General features: G+C 36.2%; 1 protein-coding gene across 1 annotated transcript; it reads right to left on the bottom strand.

Annotated features, from left to right (window-relative positions):
* Nucleotides 1–16,055: 16,055 nt before the first annotated feature.
* On the bottom strand, nt 16,056–21,179 carry LOC115966233 (probable flavin-containing monooxygenase 1). The gene is made up of 5 exons (XM_031085482.1): nt 20,739–21,179; nt 19,844–20,084; nt 17,159–17,337; nt 16,699–17,048; nt 16,056–16,528 (listed from the first exon to the last, which is right to left on the bottom strand). Exons 1-5 carry the CDS (start codon nt 21,177–21,179, stop codon nt 16,195–16,197), a joined length of 1,545 nt encoding a protein of 514 aa, XP_030941342.1. The 3' UTR covers nt 16,056–16,194.
* Nucleotides 21,180–22,099: the final 920 nt, after the last annotated feature.

Raw genomic sequence — 22,099 nt, 5'->3', positions numbered from 1 at the left:
TCATGCCTATGATAGCTTTGCTCTACCTATGTCGTTTTTCTTTACACCATATTGGGAGACCATATAGCCATATGCGAAAATATGACGTGCTATATAATACAAAATTTTAGCAGGTGCACCAAATTAAAAGCTTGGAGGACAAACGGGGTTAGAATTAGAGCCTCCCATAAAATAACGTGATACAAAACGGGTTTATGTACTTTTAACAAACTTTCTTTGATGAATAGTTTGCGTTAATAAATGATCTTGTTGGGCACAGAAGGAAAATAGGTAAGCAATTTCTGGGTAGATCGATCCGTGGACTTTTCATTGGGTCAGAACGTAAGGATTTGATGCAAAAGTACTTACAGTGTAATCCATAGAATAGGACCACGCAATCAATGTGTTCACTCGTTCAGTCTGACATATAACACACACGAACTTTTGACGCACCAAATTAGGGACTGTAGGGTAATGTAACTATTGTATGTTTTTAAACCCCTTAAAACACAATTGAATTAACCTAGTTAATTAGCCAAGTTATTACTTAGTCCAAATTCCAGATCTAAGTTATCACAATCAAACAATTATATCATGCATTGTAGCGGAAATATAAATCACAATGATATGATAACCTAGGAAACCACACCGGTAAAAACCTGGGGAGGATTTAACCTAGCAATTCTCAAGATAAACCTGAATCCACTATGAAAGAATCAAAGTTTTACAATAGCGACTTAGACCACTAACATCCTATTGCTACCCACCAATAGAAACTTACTAACACGACCACATATAAACTCCGAGACTATGGACTCCTTCTTTCTTAGATTCTCCAGCAAGTACAAGTACACCCGCTTGTGTTTCTTTAAACTCCTTAATGCAGCAACTAAATGATTATCAAGCTCTCAATCAAATCTCCTTCTTGATAATCTTAAGCATGTGTGAAGGCAACCACCTCTAAGTTATCACAATCAAACAATTATATCATGCATAGTAGCGGAAATATAAATCACAATGATATAATAACCTAGGAAACCACACCGGTAAAAATCTGGGGAGGATTTAACCTAGCAATTCTCAAGATAAACCTGAATCCACTATGAAAGAATCAAAGTTTTACAATAGCGACTTAGACCACTAACATCCTATTGCTACCTACCAATAGAAACTTACTAACACGACCACATATAAACTCCGAGACTATGGACTCCTTCTTTCTTGGATTCTCCAGCAAGTACAAGTACACCCGCTTGTGTTTCTTTAAACTCCTTAATGCAGCAACTAAATGATTATCAAGCTCTCAATCAAATCTCCTTCTTGATAATCTTAAGCATGTGTGAAGGCAACCACCTCTAGATCTCAAAAGAGATTCACACACATAGCAAAATAGAGCAACAACAAAAACGTGGTTAGGGTTTGCCTTTTATACTTAGAGCAATATATAAAACCTTACACGTTTTAATAGGTTAGGGCTGAGTTGGAAAAATTTTGCAGAAAAAGAAAAACATTCTGCCCAAGATTCGATCGATCGAGTCTAAGCTTCGATCGATCGAGCCAGGCCGAAATGCACACTTAATTCTGCAACAGCTCGATTCCAACTTTACATAAAAGACACAACTTTGAACAAGTCTAAACAAAACTAAACAACCTGTTTTGATCATGGTTTACCAACAATACACATTAGAGTTCTAATACATTAGTTCCTAAGTACTTAGAACCTAACAACTATAATAACAATTTTCAGTGTTTTAACAAAATTACATATATTTTTATAAATTTTATTACATATACGTATTTTCAAAAAATACAAATAACGTTATTAGAACAACATTCAATGTTTCATGTTTTTTTCTTTTTTAATTAGTTCTTGAAATAATGGTTAAGAGATTAAATCTATATTTTCTTATCAACAACAATTTTGTTTTTTGTTTTGTTTCTTTTTTTTTTTGGGAGGATGGTATGAAAGTAGTTGATACTTTATTCAATTCATATCTTCACTCCTCCCCCCCCCCCCCAATAGGGGCGGAACTATGTTGAAGGGTGGGGGCCATGGTCCCCCCAAAATTTTGAAAGATTGTTTAAATATATATATATATATATATAATTATTTTAATGTTTTCAAAATTTAATCTACAAAAATAAGAGTTAGTCCTCTCAAGTATTTGAATTAGTCCAATGATACTCTTTAAAAAAATTGGTCTAATAGTTATAGAAACATAGCTTTATTTTTCTCAATTCTATTTTTTATTGTAAAATGTACTCTTATATCTGTCAAATATTTGATAAAGTTTGACATCAAATATGTTTGAATCTATCTTTTTCAACCCATCATATGGTGATAAACAAGTCATTGATTCATTAAAAAAATCTTGTCACTAAAATTACACATGAAATGTTTCTTTAGTTGCCACATAATGAGTTAAATCAAGATAGCTTCAAATATATTTGAAACCTAACTTGTTCCTCCAAGTGTTGGATCGTTCATGTTTTTGAAAATTTCAATAGTTCAATTTAAAAAAAAAAAAAAAAAATTACTTACTTTAGTATAAAATCTGATAATTTGTATCGAAAATGAAACTTTTTAAGAATTTTACTATGAAAATGGTAAAAATGAATTTTATTTTATAAAAGATCATCACCAAACATAATTTTAATTAAAAATACCAAACTCTTTTTTTGTATATATATATATATATATAAAACTTATCAAATAAAATGTGTGTGGGGGTTTTCATGATAAATATATTAGTATTGCAACTTAGTTCCCCCAAACAAAATTTTTTGGCTTTGCCCCTTGTAAGCGAAAAAATTTCTCGGTTCGAAATAAGTCAAACAAGTGAAATAGTTTCACAAATGCGAATTTGTATTGATAATTGTGTGGTACAATTCTCTGTGATTACAAAAGAGTTATCCTCTGATTCGATCTCCTTAAAAGACTTGTTGATTAGATTTGTAGTAATGTGATTTTGATTCGAACACCCAATGTACTTCAATTTGGCTGAAGAATGGATCGAAGATCTTTAGAACAGAATTACAATGAATCTCTAGCTATAAGCTTGTTGGAAATCCCTTGTTCTTTACGTTCTTCGTGTTCTTCGTGTGTTCTTTGTATTTGAGGGTTTGTTGTGGAAGTTCTCCGGGGCTTTAGAGGCTTGAATCCGTGGAGCTTCACTGATTTATGGTTGTTTGAGGTTTTTGGAGGCTTTTGAGCTTGATTCCAGTGAACTTTGAGATCTAGGCAGATAGTTTGGATGATTCTGCTTCGAATGTTCTTTGTATTTGAAGATTTGTGGTGGAAGTTCTTCGGGGCTTTGGAGGCTTGAATCCGTAGAGCTTCACTGATTTATGATTTGTTGATGTTTTCGGACCTTTGAGCTTGATTCCCGCAAACTTTAGGATCTAGGCAGATGATCTGGATGATTCTGCTTCGAATGTTCTCCGATTTTGGGGTTGAAGTTCTTGAAGTTCTTGAAGGCTTTGAGGCTTGATCTTCACAGAGCTTTTTCACTTCTCAATTTTGGTCTTCTGAATCCTGGTGTCTTGGTCCTCTGAATCTTGGTCCCCTTCCTGGTGTCTTGGTCCTCCTAAATGTCTTAGGAAGGCTTCTATTTATAGGAGTTTAGAGGTGGGTGAGCAACACGTGGCGGAGCTTGATTGGTGACACATGTCACAGCCTGATTGGTCCGCTTAAGTCATCGCTTACACGTGCGAGGTTGCTTGTGTCATTGCTTACACATGCGAAACTGTTTGTATCATCGCTTACACGTGCGAAGCTGTTTGTGTCATCGCTTACACGTGCGCTGATGTGTGATTGGTTTTTGCATGACACATGGCAAATTTCTATTGGCTTCTGAATAGTGATAGTAAAACCTAGTAGCAGTATATGGTGCTTTGTAATTAGCTGTATTTTGTGGACTTGGTAATGTGACGTGTCAGCTTGTGATAGGTCGGGAATTTTCCTTCTCTACAAATGCCCCCTCGAGACTCGTTCACGCACACAGTCTCAGAGTGTGGTGTGGGAATGAGTTTCGAAAAATGGATTTTTGGTACTTAACTCTTTAAGTGAAGTAGTTGAAGGTGTTGGAGCTGTTGAAGGTGGTGGAGCTTTTAGCATGATGAAATAATTTCCGAAGAGTAGACCCACCCATATGAAAGGCTTTGATGAGACCGAAAATGGGTCTGCGAGTATTTGAATGTACTCGCGTGATGGAGCCTTCTCAGCAGAGGTTAAGTTGAAGTAACTTCAAGAGAGTATTTTGGACCGTTGGCGGCGATCACAGGGTGTAGAAGATGGGGAAGATGAGAGAATGGTGGCTGGATACAGCATGCAGAGTCATGAGGCTAGCCTCGTGTTCTTAAGAACTTCTGGTGAAGTTATTTCAGAAGATCATGCTTTGGATTACAGCGAGGGCATGTGGGAAAGTGGTTGAATGTGCGTGTGTAATTGTATCACTCAAGTTAAGTTGAGGTAATTTCAGAAGCTTATGGATTCTGGGTATGCTGGTGGTGGCAATGAAGAAGACGGAGATGAAGCAAAGCAAATGGGCAAAACATATGCCACCATGGTGCTGGCCCTGTATGTTGGGGAACTTCTAGTGTAGATGTTTATGGGAAGTACACCTTTGGATATGGGACTGATTGCATGCTGAATGAGGTCCGGCGGCAAGTAATTGAATGTGCCTGTGTGATGGGACCATGCCGATGGACGTTAAGTTGAAGTAATTTCAAAAAAGTACCTTCTGAAATTCTTCAAGCTGATTTTAAGTTGGAGTAATTCCAGAAAATGAGTTTTGAGGTACCAGCAACGATGACCTTTGGGTCCCATAGTAGTGGGGACATGGAATAAGGCTTTGGTGACCATTTACCGGCACCAAAGGCTAAATTCTGATGAGATGGCGCCTTGGAGGTTGTTTTAAGTGTCGGATGGAAGAAAATTTGTAGGATACCCCAACACTTTTTACCATCTTCACCTACTGCCACTTGTTGGAAAAGCACAGAAAAATGAAAGATGGAGCTAACTTGTGATTCTAGTCTTAGAAACCAGCCAAGTTGCTGTTTGTTCCGAACCACTGTTTCTGCTGGAAGACCAAGCAATTGGAAAGAGACTACAGGAGCCCTGAGGTTAGGAACAGGCGTGTCCGCTGGACTTGGGTTTCCTGGCCAACCAAGTCCACGGAAGCATGGGAGGACGATGCAGGCCTTGTTATGAGTAATTTTATGGACAAAGGTGGTCGTTAAGTGAAGAAACAAAGTTTGTTTGGATCTCAAAACTGCAATGATGTTGTAAATAGGGTTTCGACCGAACCATGGGAGGGTTGATCTCAAACCGATTATGAAGCAAAATCGGTTGCTAGGTGTTGAGAATGATGAGGTCATAGTGAGAAATGGTTGTGAAAAGGAGGATTTGAAAATCTAAAAGAGGCAAATCTTCATTTCATGATTCAATGTTTTTTTTTTTTTTTTTTTGGATGAGTTTTTGATGAACCGGCCCTCCTATTTATAGTAGAGAGATGAAGAATGGTAGGTAGGTAGTTAAGAATGGTAGTTGAGAATTTTTGGTGAGAACGGTAGGTGGGAACGGTAGGTGGGAATGGTAGGCACCGAATGGGAATGGTAAGTTGGAGACTGGTAGACACTGAACGGGAATAGCAGATTGAACTAATGACCTATTGTAATTTCAAGACACACTTGTGAGAGTTCATTTGTACTTTGAAAGGCAAGTCTTGATGAAATCTGGAGAATAACCCTGCGGGGATCCCAATTAAATGGATGAATCTCAAATTTTGTTCTTGAGGACCTAAGTTTTGAACACTTGGAATTGAGTTATTTTTTGCAATTTTCGAGTCTCAAATGACGGAACAGACTCCAAAATCGGAATGTACTCAAAAAATTAAGCAAGATAGGTCCATCTCAAAAATTTTGACATTTGGTCAACATTTGCACAAAAGTCAACTTTTTTGGAAATTGGACGTTTGCACAATTTTTGAGCTTCGAACGAAGAAACGGGTCCCAAAATCGGAATGTACTCGAAAAATTAAGTGGGACAGGTCCATTTTGAAAATTTTGACTTTTTTGGTCTACATTTGCATAAAAAAGTCAACTTTTTGGAAATTGGACGTTTGCACAATTTCTGAGTTTCGAATGAAGAAACGGGTCCCAAAATCAGAATGTACTCGAAAAATTGAGTGGGACAGGTCCGTTTTGAAAATTTTGACTTTTTGGTCAAGGTCAAAAGTCCGCTTGGTCAAAGCATTTTCTCTCTTTCTTTTTTTTTTAGGCAGTTCGGACCGAGTCAGATTTCCGGGTCGGTCCAGGTCGAATCTGGACAAACAGGTCAGCAGTGGATGACATCATCCATGATGTCACAGGGCTGAGGGTGCGTGTGGCACGAGTGGCACGTGCAACACGTGTGGCACGTGCGAGTGCTAGCTGTGCTTATCGGCACGTGAAGCTGAAGGCAGCGCCGCCAATCCTTTTGGCGGCGCGTGGAAGCACGTGCCTGGGGTTTTGGGCCTAAAATTTTTGGGCTTTGTTGATCCAAGGCCATAGAAGACCATGGTATAGTCAGTTTTCGAAAATCATGGGCAGATTTTCACAGATTTGAAAAACTAGGTCGTGGGTCGTCGCGAGTCCGGGGCGGCGCGTGGAGGCGCGTGCCTGGGGTTTTGGACCTGAAATTTCTGGGTTTTGTAGATCGAAGTCCATTTAACAGCCTTGTGGTATCAGTTTTGTGAAATGAAGGTCGGTTTTGCACAGATTTTGAAAAACTATTCCGTCGGTCACTGTGTGTTCTGGCCGGGCTTTTTGAGAATGATTTTCTTGGGTTTTGTTTATCAAAGTCCTTAGAAGATTTCTGTGGGTTGATTTTTTGTGAAATCTTGTCAGAAATTGTAGAAATCTGGAATGGGAGACCGCAGCCATTGTTGGACGTGTTGCTACCTTGGTCTTCTTTGGCGGTGGTCATCCTGACAACATTTGACAATCCAGGCAGTAGTGGCTTCAAGGTAACCACTGAGTGTCTCTGCTGTTTCTCAAGGGGTTGGTGACACAGTAAAACCAGAAACTTCTCTTTGCCGGCCTAGAACCTCATTCACAGTCTAGTGCCATAGCTTTTCCTCTCTGTAGGCCAATAGGTTGTTTCTGAGGTCTAGTGTAACTTTTTTCTTTCTGACAGCACGATACATTTATGAGCTTTTACATTTCTGATTTTTCAAATGGGTATGTCACCCTTTGAAAATATGGTACTTTTAACTTTTTACATGTGTTTTTCCTTTTGTCTGCTAGCTTCTGAGAATCCCTATATAAAGCCACTCAAGGCATGCACTAACTTGTACAAGCGGATCTTTGGTGGGTAGCATAATACTCTAAGTGTAGAGAAATTATGCCCTCTTCTTTTCTTTTTTTTCTTTTTTTTTCTTTTTTTTTTCTTTTTTTTTTAATTTTATTTTATATATTTACATATATATATATATATATATATTTTTTTTTTCCTTTATGACCTGCTTTATTCGTACTGATTTTTTTTTTTTTTTTTTCACAGGCTAGATATTAGAAATGAAGCTCTCTCTTTGATTTTTTTTTTTTTTTTTTAAGAAGTGCCATGAGATTTTCTTTTGATAATCTCTTTGTTGTTGCTTGTTTTTGTTATGCAGCATGCTTTCCTTGGCAATTAAGCTGCACCAACACTTGTCTTTTCAACGCAGTCATTTCAAGAGTTTCTATAACGTAGCCGCATCAAGAGTTTTTACCACGAAGCCATGCCAGCATCTGTCCTTGTATTGAAGCCGTCCCAACATTCAACTTTGTCATGAAGCAACGTCGACATTTTATTTGCATTGAGGCCACATCTACACTTCATCCATGTCGAAACCGTGACAACATTCATCTTTGCCATGAAGCCACGTCAACATTTCGTTTATACCGAGGCCATGCCAACATTGCATCTTTGCCATTGAAACTACGTCAACACTTCATTCGCCGAAGCCGTGACAACATTCATGAAGTCACGTCGAAACTTCATTTGCACAAAAGTCATGTCAACATTCATGAAGCCATGTCAACACTCCACATTGCCATTGAAGCTATGTCAACACTTTATTCGCACCGAAGCTGTGCTAACGTTCATCTTTGTCATAAAGCAATTTTCAGAGGCAACATCGCTCAGACATCAAGGGCGTATAGCACTGTAGCCAGACATCAAGATTTCAGAGATGCCAACAAGAAGTTGAAAATGCATGGAATCCCTATCAAAACTTTGAAGATGCCAGAGCACGCTACCAAGACTTTGAAGATGTTAAAACATGCTACCAAAAATTTTGACATTGCACGAACATGCCCATAGAGTAGAGATGATGCAACACCGACTTTAGATATATAATCTACCATCATTCCGGAAGAAATTGACGTCATCCAGATTTCAGAGACATGATGTGAAACAACACCACTCAGAAGGGAGATGATGTGGTTCTAATTTCAGAGTTATGAAGTGGCACAACCTAGAAGAGAATTGGTGTAGCTTAAACTTGCAAGGTACAAGAAGATGCCCCCAGGAGATAAGTGATGCAAAGCATACTTCAAAAATGTAGGAGAATATCCATTGAATATGGGCAATGCCTTGCCAACCAAAGGGACCTTAAAAGCACATTGATGACTGTTGGAAAACTCCTCAAGTTAGACTGGCCATCCTTCTTCTTTCCATGTGACTGAACTTAGTGACAAGTACTAAGTTGCCTACGTACCCCGGAGAGGGATCAAGTCATCACGTAGTTCAACAGATTTTTTTTTATAATTTCTTTTTTCTTGATGATTTTTTTTTCTTTGATAATTTCTTCTTCTTTTTTTTTTTTTTTTGATGATTTTTTTTTTAATGAAAAATTTTTGATGCGTGACTGAACTTAGCAAAAGATACTAAGTTGCCTACGTACCCTTGAGAGAGATCAAGTCATTACGTAGTTCAAATGATTTTTTTTTAATTATAATAATTATTATTATTTTTTGTTTTTTTTTTCTTATGTGTTTTTTGCAAAAAGGGGGGTGCAGTGTGTAATAGTGGGTATCACCACTGATCGAACCCGAGACCTTGACCTCAAGGGAGACACGGGCATCCAACCGCTACGCCACACTCGCAATTTTTGACATGGAGTGGGATTAATTTCTCCTTATTGGTACACTTTCAAGGGTAATGGAAATACATCATGTACTCTTGCAGCGCTACAATGGGCAGTTTAAACTCTTACCAAGGAGCAATTCTTGATTTTCAAGCATAGAAGCGTTTGAGGAACTTCCCATTGATGGGGCCGATCCTTGCATCATCATTGCTGATCAACTTGTGAGCTTGGTTAGTGTTTGCCCCTTGCTTGAGAGTTAGAAGTACATCACAAGCAACGGTCATGTGGTTTGACCCAACAGTGTCATCAAAGTTTAGATCAATCTTGCTTTCTTTGGCAAGCTTCATGATTTGTTCTTTGAAGACGAAACATTTTTGGATTGGGTGGCCAATGATGCGATGATATTTGCAGTAGTTAGGGTCATCAACTTTCCCCATGTCTTCTGGCCGCTTGCATTCTGGCAATTTAATCAGCTTCAACTGCAATAGTTGTTCTAAGATGTTTGGCACATCTTCATCGGGGAACGAATATACTTTTTGCTCGCGTTCCTTAAAAGTCAGGTGACGAACTTCGTTCTTTTGCCACCTTTCGAGCTGTTTTTCATTTGCATTTGCTCCTCTTCTTGGAACCTTAACTTCGGCAGTGTTAACAATCATTGGGTTTTTGAGGTTGACTTTTGCATTCCTGTCGTTCCTCCTTACTTCCTTTTTGCTTTCCTCAAGTATGGGAGGGTTTGTACATCCATGGCTAGAGATACTCAATTCCATGTCATGCGCACGAGTTGCTAACTCCTCAAATGTTCAAGGCTTTATCCCTTGGAGGATGTAAAGAAGTCCCCAATGCATGCCTTGAATGCACATCTCTACAGCAGATATTTCAGAAAGTCTATCCTTGCAATCTAGACTTAAAAAACGCCACCGATTGATATAATCGACCACTGGCTCATTTTCCCATTGCTTGGTATTAGTGAGCTCCATCATGCTCACCGTGCGAGTTGCTCCCAATTGTGAATTAACTCAGGTTCTAAGTCTGTATACCAATCAAAGGCATTTCCCTTGAGTGAACGGGCAAATTGCTTTACAAGGAGGCTTCCTTGAGTCCCTGCGTTCTCACAAGTTTCTACAAAGTGAGCAATGTGTTGCTTAAGATTTCCTTTGCCATCAAACTACAAGAACTTGGGGGGTTGATACCCATTTGGCATTCTCATGTTATCGATGCGCTTTGTGTAGGGTTTTGAATATGTGAGAGAACTTGTAGAAGAACCTCCATATTGTGCTCGGATGGTATTTGTTATCATGTCTTGTAATTGTTGGACTGACAACGAAGCAACCAAAGTAGATTGTTCTCATCGGGGAGTGTTTTCAATTTCTCTCCCTTCGTCATCCTTTGCAGATGTGAATTTATGACCATGGCTTGATTCACCAAGATCTTGTACTTCAAGTTTGTTCATCAAAGTTGCAATTTGGAGGTCCTTATCTTCAAGTGCTTTTATGAGAAGGACAACCCTTTGTTCCATTTCAGCCATCTTTTCTTCCATGGTAGAGGTGTTAGTCATCATGACTGACACAACTTCCCAAGATAATGGAGAAGGAAGTGAATTGAAGTGAGCACGTGGAATCTCATCTTTTGGGTTCCCTTCGATGGGAGGGAAATCGTGCAACCAACTCCTTGTGAAGGAAGAAGGGGATTTGCCCCCATACTTGAGGTGTTCCAAGGTGGAGATGTCCTTGTTGATGACCTTGTTTCTTGTAAGAGGGTCTAAGGAGATGATTGTCTGGACCTTGGCTTCTTTGGTTGATTGAGATTGAAGTTGATTATGAGCTTTAGGTTGGCTACAATTGATTGCACCAATGCAGTTGTTGGTGTTAGCCATACCAATTTTAGTTGAAGTAGCTATTGTTGAAGCTTGAATGTTCTTGCCAGAAGCCATTGAAGTAGGTAGCAAGATGGTGAAGATTTCTTTCTTTGAAGGAGAATGAGATGAGAGGCAGAGATGTCCCACCGGGCGTGCCAGAATTTGTAAGCGACTAAATTTCTCGGTTCGAAATAAGTCAAACAAGTGAAATAGTTTCACAAATGCGAATTTGTATTGTTGATTGTGTGGTACAATTCTCTGTGATTACAAAAGAGTTATCTTCTAATTCGATCTCCTTAAAAGACTTGTTGATTAGATTTGTAGTAATGTGATTTTGATTCGAACACCCAATGTACTTCAATTTGACTGAAGAATGGATCGAAGATCTTTGGAACAGAATTACAATGAATCTCTGGCTATGAGCTTGTTGGAAATCCCTTGTTCTTTACGTTCTTCGTATTTGAGGGTTTGTTGTGGAAGTTCTCCGGGGCTTTAGAGGCTTGAATCCATGGAGTTTCACTGATTTATGGTTGTTTGAGGTTTTTGGAGGCTTTTGAGCTTGATTCCAGTGAACTTTGGGATCTAGGCAGATAGTTTAGATGATTCTGCTTCGAATGTTCTTTGTATTTGAAGATTTGTGGTGGAAGTTCTTCGGGGCTTTGGAGGCTTGAATCCGTAGAGCTTCACTGATTTATGATTTGTTGATATTTTTGGACCTTTGAGCTTGATTCCCGCAAACTTTAGGATCTAGGCAGATGATTTGGATGATTCTGCTTCGAATGTTCTCTGATTTTGGGGTTGAAGTTCTTGAAGTTCTTGAAGGCTTTGAGGCTTGATCTTCGCAGAGCATTTTCACTTCTCAATTCTAGTCTTCTGAATCCTGGTGTCTTGGTCCTCTGAATCTTGGTCCCCTTCCTGGTGTCTTGGTCCTCCTAAATGTCTTAGGAAGGCTTCTATTTATAGGAGTTTAGAGGTGGGTGAGCAACACGTGGCGGAGCTTGATTGGTGACACATGTCACAGCCTGATTGGTCCGCTTAAGTCATCGCTTACACGTGCGAGGTTGCTTGTGTCATTGCTTACACGTGCGAAACTGTTTGTGTCATCGCTTACACGTGCGAAGCTGTTTGTGTTATCGCTTACACGTGCGCTGATGTGTGATTGGTTTTTGCATGACACTTGGCAAATTTCTGTTGGCTTCTGAATAGTGATAGCAAAACCTAGTAGCAATATGTGGTGTTTTGTAATTGGCTGTATTTTGTGGACTTGGTAATGTGACGTGTCAACTTGTGATAGGTCGGGAATTTTCCCTCTCTACACCCCTACTCCCACAACACTTCTTTAATAAACATAATAAGATTTGAATAAATTATATCTTTACTCTATCTTTCTTTTTCCTTTTTAAAATAATTCTATCTCATTTGAAAGTTAGAATGTTCACATATTTTTTCTCAAAAAAAATGCTCACATATTGAACATCATTTATTAATTCTAGTCAAACATATTATTTATTTATTTTAGAAAGTGTAGGGGTTTTTTTTTGGGGGGGGGGGGGAACAAAATAGGATCATTCGATGCAAAAGAGATAGGTAAGACACAAAATTGAAAATAAATATAGAACAAGAAAGTGTTGACTAACTTAGAATATGTATCCCCCTCAAAAATAAAATAAAATAAAATAAAATAAAATAAAACTTAGAATATGTATATATTTTCATATAAATAAAATGTGTATATATGTAAGTCAATACAGAAGGAAATTATTTAGGTACTAGCGAGTGAATGTCCCATGCAGCTTTTGGAGTTTAATTAGTTTCTTTCTGTTTTTTTTTTTTTTTTTTTGGTCATAAAATATAGATTACACTACATTAGAAAGAAGAAACCTCTCAGCAAGTAATGAAGGACAATAATGTGCTTAATTGTCGCGGCTTCAATTATTCTTCTCATATATGGTCTTGATTACCATAGGGGCTAAATGCTTCTGAAATCCAATTCTTCTTCCTCCAAGAATTCGATTCTATCTTTTCACATATTTCATCGCAATGGTTCATGCTGAAGGTAGAAAGGCAGTGCCTCTTGTAGAACCTAGTTGTCCTCTTGGTGACTTCCGTTTCTTTGGTTGTCTGTTCAATCATCTTCTCAACACTTGGGAGCTTGAATTTCTCATATACAAGACGAGTCATATGGAGATCTCAAAGTCATAAACATGAGAGTTTGTGTGCAATAGTTTCACAATAGAAGAGTATGTGGGTTTGGTGCTACATGTGATCATGACTAGTGAATACTATATGAGGTAGCAGTAGATTTAGAGTTTAGTCTATTGTACAAACTTCGATTCTATTCGTAAAATGTTGCTTTGAGCATTGTTTAGATTAAATCCTCCCTAGGCTTTTTTTACTATGAAACCACAATTTCATAAGTTTTCGTAGGTTATCATTCTTGATGATTATGTGATCTTTGCTTGTTTGATGTTTTAATCATTTTAATTAATATCATTTTTGATTAATTAATTAGTTAAAATTTGGTTATTTTGGTGATAATTGGGGTCTAAACCCTAACAAATTCAATGGAAGAAGGTATCATCTTTAGTGTTATAAATGAAAGAAATGGGTGATATTTGGCAGAGAATTTAAGGAAAGAAAAAAAAAATCATAAGCTGATATCAAACTCTCCAATGCCAAGACTAGTTGCTCAATTTGGCTCTTCAATTTTTAATTTTTACCTTGAAACCAACCTTGGAACAGTTTGGCCAAGGCATGTGCACAAAGTATGAATCACAGATTGGCCAACAGGTTCCTCAAAGTTATTGTAAATTGATAAAAGCAACTTGGGAGCACCAACTGGACCAAAAGAAGAAATTAAGGAGCACCAAACTTACATTAGGCATTCAAATCAGTCATGACTTCCCTACGATAGTTCAGATGGATTTCATATTTTGAAACTTCAAAAGTTGGAAAAACTTTATATAAAATTTGATCATCATATAACTTAAAAGAATAAACGATCTTGTCAACGTTCTGAATTTGGCCATACACACACACTTGGCCATACTCAATAACCCCATTTTTCAAGCCCAAACAAAATCATCAAGCTTTACTCTCAACAAAAAACCCCGTCATCAAGCTTTACATTTCTTGCTAGCTAGAGTTATTAGTACTACACGCAATGATCAAAGTTTTATGGGAATAGCCGAATAGATTCACATAGACATAGTCGTCACCCAATTAAAGAGAGCCTTTAGGTTATGCAGGCACTAACAGATAAGATAACTATTATATATTCATACTCTGACAGGTTTATGCTTTCAGGGATTCCAAGAGAAATTTGAGAAAGCAGGAGCTCAGGTTGTTGGGATTGGCAGTAATGATCCATCATCTCACAAGTCACAAGGTAGTACAGAAACTTTGCAATATAGGATAGCTTTATATTTAACACTAGAGGAATATTAATTTTCGTATTGATTTTTTTTTTAAGTTTTTGGTACATGCGAAGAATATTGTATTACAACTTCTTTAAGACATGTTTAATGTCGTGTTCACCACAATTTACTACCATGTTTGGGACAGCTCCAAGTATAGGCTCCCTAAATGTAGTTGTACATTTCCCAAGTAACTCCAATTAATTATAACTCTTTTATTTTGTGACATGGTAGCTCTGTATTTGATTTTAATTGTCCTGCCCCCGAATTATTTGTATGCTTTATGCAAGGTCCTCTTACTTATTAGGCATGTAATGGATGAGCTAGCAATAGACGGAATGGACACTAACTACCTCTAGTTATGTTGCGATATTGTATAAATTATCAATTCTTTTTTCAAAATGTAATTTGGTTATTAATCATGTAGAAGCTAGTTCATTTTTTTTAATGGATGTAATCTTTTAGATCATAGATACTTATAAAACTGCCTAATTAAGCTTTTGCAATTTCAAGGCTAATCTTTTTGAAAAGATACCTGATCATCCTGCCTATTATAATTACCCATGAGTTTTTGTGATTTTTTTAAAATTTTATTTTATAATTCAATTGTTCTAATAAGTGGGAGAGGGGGATTCCAACCATGATTCTCCTTATAAAGGATGTTAGAGGATCATAATTCGGCTCACTACAACTATTCTAAAAATAGGCACACGTGATGCGTGTCAAATGCTATTAAAAATTTGAGTGTCTCTCTCATCTTCAATTGGTTTTAAGATAAAGTGGCATTTGCTCGTAGTCCAACAAGTTTTATCCAAGCCAAGTTCATGAGTTCTGAGTGCTGCTAGGTGACAAGAGGAATAGGGTGAGGAAAGATTGGGGAATGCTGCTTGGAGCACTGCCTGGAAGACAGACTTATGTTCTTGAGAAGAATGGGGTGGTTCAACAAATCTACAACAATCAGTTCCAACCAATAAGGCAAATTGATGAGACTTTAAAGCTACTTCAAAGCCTTTGAGTTTAAGCCTCTTCTAACTTCTTCTATTCTTCTATTTTTGTACCTCCACCGTATATTGGAGTTAGACAAAGTGCTTAATTTGTTATTTCTTTTAGATATTAGCCAGGTAATTTGGACCCTTCATTCCACCTGTAGAGGAGGTGATGATCATCATTTCTGCTCTAGAAAAACATCAAATTATTTTGACCTTTTCGAGGAATGAAAAAAAATCAAGTATGAAGCTTATTTACTAGTGAGGTTTCAGTTGTTTTTGCATTTGCATGGGGCAATTCTGGGTTCAATTAATAATGTAGCCAACCGTGCAAGCTTTGTGGGGGTTATTTGGTGTGTCAGCCCCTCAATTTGACATAGGGACAAACATATTTGCTATGCCCCATAGGGTGGTATTCAAGTCAAACCACACATGGATAAAAATTTCCTGTATTCAAGCAACAAAATAAATAAAATGCAAGTCAAACGACACATGGCAACATGACCTGATTGATTCTTGGTGCCAAGAGGTGTACCCCCTATTGAGATATTAAATGCTTTTGGAAGGTCCTTGTTCAGTATTGCTCTTATACTCCAATTTTCTGAACAATGTAAGTAGAAATATTTTTTATTTTTGGTAGATCGAAGAAATATTGTTTATTCAAACATAGAAACCTCCTTTACATGCTACAATTTTTTTTTTTTTGATAATGCATATATATTATGTTTAATTAGTTTCCCCTTTTATGGTTATAAACTATAGATTGTTCTACACTAGAAAGGAGAAACCTCTTAGCAAGTAATGAAGGACAATAATTTGCTATATTATCGCCGCTTCCTTTATTCCTCTCATATATAGTCTTGACTACCATAGGGGCTAAATGCTTCTGAAATCCAATTCTTCTTCCTCCAAGAATTCCATCCCATCTCTTCACATATTTCATCACTGTGGTTAATGCTGAAGGTAGAAATGCAGTGCCTCTTGTAGAACCTGGTTGTCTTCTTGGAGACTGCCATTTCTTTGGTTGTCTGTTCAATCATCTTCTCAACACTAGGGAGCTTGAATTTCTCATCTACGAGGCGAGCTAGCCATATGGAACGCAGCTCCGATGTATGAAGGTTTGTAACACTCTCAAGGTAACCTACAAATGCGATGTTCGGAACTAGTGGATGGATTGTGCCCCTGCAATTAAAAAAAGAAAAAGAAGAGAATTGCATCATTATTAAAAGGTGGTATCTAGTGCATAAAACTTTTACTTTTGTGGGGTTTGGAAGAGGGGATTGAAGTACATTTTGACCATGTTACAGTTTAGAAGCAATGATTACAATTTTAAGAGTAGAATTGTTAATTACCTATACAAGGGCATGATACCAGAAGGATACTCTAACAAAGTACGGAAAGGCTCTGGTAAGATAGCTTTGAGCTTTTTCTTCCCATCGTAACCAGTTGCAAGAACAACAACATCAGCCTCCAGTTTGGTGTTATCATCAAATTCAATTCCTTCCTTTGAGAACCACCAATTTGATGCTCTTTTAAAGAGAATCTTTCCCTTATCAGCCTCGGAGAAGAAATTCTCTGGCATGATAGCCATCTGACAAGATGCATAGTCTTCTTCAAAAGGGTGGTCTGGTTTTAATCCATACTTCTGCAGAGGAAGTTTCCACAGCAAATAGGACTCGATAAATTTTGAAGCTCCTCGCCTCTGTCAGATCATTATATAAAACAACTTATTAACATTGGCACTCTACTCATTTACCAGACTAAAAGTTAATTTTTAAGTGCATACAGTAAAAATTAATATTGATCAATTACCATTGGAGATAAAAGAAGGCAAAGAAGAGTTCTGAGAAAGCTTTGGTTGGGCTTTTCATGGAGGAACTGAGAGGATCTTGTTGAGTAAAACATGTAAAATGGCAAACCCCAAATCCAGTAATGGGGAACTGTCCAGTGCAAAGTCCTTACCACCATGGTGCAAGGTTGTCCTTCCGGTCCTGTAAAACATCAAAATATTGATCATCTCATAATGCAATCTAAATAGCCAATCCACTAAGATACTATCCAAATTTCCTTAAAATAAAAAAAGAATATATGAATTGCAGAGGGGAATTGACAAAGGTTTAGCTTTTCTCGGAATTTGTAGAGAGGTTTCCATCATTTTCATAGAAAAATGCTAAAGTTACCATTAAGTTTTACAGTTTTTATCACTTATATAATAAGGGTCATGCTAACGAATGCCCTAAGGGTACTAGTTAAGAATCCAGTTAAAGAAAGTTTTTATAGGAAAAGAAAAAAAAAAGCAATTAATATTTTAACAGCTTTTTTCATTTCCCATAAAAGTGATGTCAAAACTTTCTTCAACTAAATTCTTAACCAGTGTCCTAAGGGCACTCGTTAACATTTTTCATATAATAAATTTATAATACTCTTAATATCATTGCTTTTTAGCAAATACAAAGGAATGACATATGGCATTTTGATTTTACATTTTTTTTTTATACAACATTTGTCACAATTTGTTAAAGTGGCTGTGAGCAGTAGGAAATAATTTTTACATGGATCCATAACTTTTCATCCATTACTCGTAGTCATTATTTAAAAACCGAACTGGACCAGCTAGTCAAACCAATTCAACTAGGAATCAAGTACCATTTCGGTCTAGTAAAATTGCCTAAAACTGGTCAAAAACAAAGAACCGAGTGTAAAAACGGTTCAATAACCGGTTCAATTTTTACACGTAGTTAGTCATATCAAATTAGGACATAATATATGTGTCCCTAAACCTTTATGAAAACAAAATGAGGTGGAAGAAGTCAAGAAATTCAAATCCTCCACCCAACATTTGAATTATTAAAAATAAAAATAAAAATAAAAGTAATTTTCTTCGTACTTTTTAATTTTGAAAGTAAAACAGGAACAAAAGTTATTTTCTTGCACATTTATTGCATCTCAAAATTTTCCATGGAAAAATTGTTGACATCAATTAAAGGGAAACATATCGGTGTCAAGAATTTTCCAAGATTGGCCCAAAACGGAGCAGACATATTATAATGGCACCCGTTGCTTCAGTGGGTGTTGTTGAAAGTTGAAACTTAGTCTTTTTCTTTTCCTCATAATGTACAGAAGATGTGCGGAATTCTGATTCATGTGTTTTGGAATCGTCTAAAAAGTAAAAAAGTGTAAAGTCAACAAGTCAAATACGTCTTGATTGTGTGAAATCCAAACCATGCAAATTAATTCCAACTACATAACGTGAAAAATAAGAACTAATTAAATTGCACTACATTCACTATTGTCTTTTGGACCAAATTGATTCTTTTTTTTTCTTTTTTCTTTTTTTTTGGGAGAAAAGAACCAAATTGATTCTATGTTTCAATTAAAGAGAAAAAAGTTTGCTGAAACAAAAGGCAATTGGCTAGCAAAAGTCCCTAAACAATCAACTTCATCCAAAATGGGTAATTACAAGTTACGGAAACAAAGGGAAAACGACAAACTTGACGCACTTAGAAGCATTTTATTCAATTTTTTATTTAATTATATATATATATATATATATATTTCAATAAACTCACAATTAAGTTGTATTTTCAAATGAATATTAGAATTTATTAAGTGTGATTGTGTATATTTTTTAATATATAATATGATAAGATGATAATTTAGGATTTGAGGTGTAAAACTTAAATTTTACACTACATCCTTATAGAATTTAATCTTTATATAAAAAAGATATAATATACAAATGATACATCAGTAAGTGTTGAATGGACCTTTTAATCTTATAAAACCTCTTCTGGGCTTTGAATTGACGCAAAAAAATATATTTTTTGTGCAATTCAGTGTATTCATATCTCAATTATAAGTTTCTAAATGAAACTAGGCTTACATAGAATATTACTTTTTACTTTATTAAAAATTGACTCCACTTTTGACTTAATCTTCCACATACACTTGTGTCTGTAAAAAATTCACAACTCCTGCAGTATGGATCCCTAATAATTCAACTCTTCACTTTATCTTCCACACTTGCGGAAAATGTGAGAATTTTGATTCAAAGACTAATAGAGTTTTAAAATCATAAATTACTAGCCACTATTAGCTGTATAACCTATCAACGATCCCATTGATTTGCTTGTTAAAAATAAACTATACTACCTATTAAAAAAAAATTAAGCTAATAAAAAGAATAAAAAAAATTTGATAGGTCACTTAACAAGGTGATGACATCTGAATTGGAGCATGATGACTACACATCAATGAACTTGTTTCTTTCTTTAGGATAAGGATCCAACAATATTATTTTGTGAGGGAAATAAATGAATGAAATATTAATTAACATACAAAAAAAAAGGAAGAATAATAATAAAGAAACTTTGGTACCTAAAACATTTAGAGTCCAAATTTCCTCCCACAAAATGTATAAAACCTTATTTTATATATATATATATAGAGAGAGAGAGAGAGAGAGAGAGAGAGAGAGAGAGAGAGAGATCTTCATACCTTGGTTCTCCTCTGCGCACTCGAGTGCTAAATCAATAGCTGATTTCTTGAAACCAACGACTGCAACCTTCTTCCCCTTAAGTAGTTGTGAAGTCTCTTCCTTTTGAAGTTTGCAGTAATCAATGGTATGCAAGACCTTGCCCTGAAATATTTCAGGGCCTTTGTTTCGTGGAAATTCTGGGATTTTAGGTACATCTCCATATTTTCCAATGCAAACCACAATAAACTCGAACGCATACCACTGAAATGAATCGAATAAATTAACACAAGTCAATATAATAATAATAATATAATCTAGTCAGTAGTCACCAAAATACTAGGTAGATGTAAAGATAATACTAACGATCGTATATACATAGACGCTGGACCTTAATTTCTAGGTAATATACATAGAAGTTTCATTATACGATTCCTCGTATTGTCAACTATACAATCGGTGGACCACAAAGGATCACACAAAAATTATATATTTATAGTCTACCCATGTGTGTTTGATTTATTTCGTTTCATTTTATACTTTCATTACTCAAAAAAAAAAAAAAAAAAAGATTTTTGACAAGCAAAGATTGCTAAAACATAAAGTTGAACGCTCATATTGAAACAAAAGATTTTTACTCATTGTCAACAAATTATATATCCCGCTTGTCGCAAAATATATAAGACTTTGAAGGTTGACATAGGCCAAACTACAAGGTGTCAAATTTTTTCTTGGAGGCCAGCCAGGATTTAAATAGATAGGTAGGTTCTAAATAGATAGGAAAACATGGAGTAAATGATAGGAAATACACAAAGAAAGAAATAAGAAAATCATGTTCTTTTTTTCTTTGGAACCCTAGCTAGTAAAACCCTTGTAGCCATTTTTTTTTATTAGTTAAAGAAAAAAAAGGATAAAGACCTCAATGGTATCTGAATGGTTGGTTTGCACAGCAACCTCCCAAACAGGGTGTCCAGGCAATATAGTAGGATAGTCACCAGGTTTCCCAGTGAGATCAGTGGCTTCCCTATCACCAACAAACCTAATCTCCACCACTTTTGAGTTGAACCTCACAAACTTGAGGACATCAAAGTGGTTAGCATAAGATGTTAAGTATTCCAATATCTCAGTATAAGATGGAAAACTTGTGCTATCCCTATCAGACCAAGGGAAATCAGAAAACTCATAATCACAACGAAGGGACTGAAGCTTCGTGGAACTGTAAGAACAATGCCTCCAGACACCACCAATAGAGTCAGAGGCTTCAAAGACTAAAGGGTTGTGGTGGGCTAGTTGTTTAGCGGCTGCTAAGCCACTAACACCAGCTCCTATTATGCCAATTTTTGAGGAAACAGGAGCCATTTTTGATGTGATGAGAGCTGAGAGCTATAGGGTTGAAACTAGAAATGTGTTTGGTTTATGATAGTATGGAATCATGTGAAGGTTTTGCTTGATATTTATAGGGATTTTGCATAAGTGGCCACGCTGAGAGCACGTGTTATGAAAAAGGGAGGTTGGTGAAGGGCCAAATGTGACTATTACCGAACCAAAAATAATAATATTGGTCTAAAGCTGTAATTGATTAGTGAGGAAAGGGAAATTTCGTCCATTCCCTGGTTTTTCCTTAGGTGGTACATGGTAATTATATGGTGGAATTTCTCAGTAACTTCTTTTTCTTCTTTTCTTGGTAAATACATGTCTTTAAAGACTAAGCAGATAAAACATAGTTAGGAGGACAACACCTCTCGCAATGAAGCAAAAAATCGGCAAGGAAACTATGAAAAATATCAAGATCCTAGTCAATGACCTTCAGGAATTTTTTCCAGGGAACTTCATATTTTTACAAGAAAAACTCATGCAAATATATAAAGTCCTACAATTTTCTTCTACGATCTTATTTTAAAATCGTTGCATGATAGTATCATTATCAATGCTGCAAATTACATATCTTTCAATATTTTAGTTCAATAAAAAAATTTCTTGGACTTTTCCTTTTTATTTGTAAGGGCCTAATATATTATTAAGGAGACCAAAGTTTAAGGGCAAAGTTTAACTGCAAATTTAATTGTATTCTAAGGCTACAACTCTCACTAAACAAATTAAAATGACCATATATTTTTAAAATCTAACTATTGAATTGCATGTTCTTTATGTTTTTAAAACACATGTCAAATTTTATTCCAATCAGATGTTATTTATTATTCAATCTATAAACTTAATTTTTATGTATAATTTTAGACAATAAAAACTCAAAATTTAAATATTTAATTGATAATATAATT

This window comes from Quercus lobata, chromosome 11, assembly GCF_001633185.2.
Source record: "Quercus lobata isolate SW786 chromosome 11, ValleyOak3.0 Primary Assembly, whole genome shotgun sequence".
Lineage (NCBI taxonomy): Eukaryota > Viridiplantae > Streptophyta > Magnoliopsida > Fagales > Fagaceae > Quercus > Quercus lobata.
This window is presented reverse-complemented; position numbering and strand designations above follow the sequence as displayed.

Excerpts from the sequence above, each read along its gene's own strand:
- LOC115966233 (XM_031085482.1), bottom strand. The coding sequence starts at position 21,179 with ATGGCTCCTGTTTCCTCAAAAATTGGCATAATAGGAGCTGGTGTTAGT. Across the intron at positions 20,085-20,738 it reads ACCATTCAGATACCATTGAG|TGGTATGCGTTCGAGTTTAT; the intron begins GTCTTTATCCTT and ends GATTCATTTCAG. Across the intron at positions 17,338-19,843 it reads GTGCGCAGAGGAGAACCAAG|GACCGGAAGGACAACCTTGC; the intron begins GTATGAAGATCT and ends GATGTTTTACAG.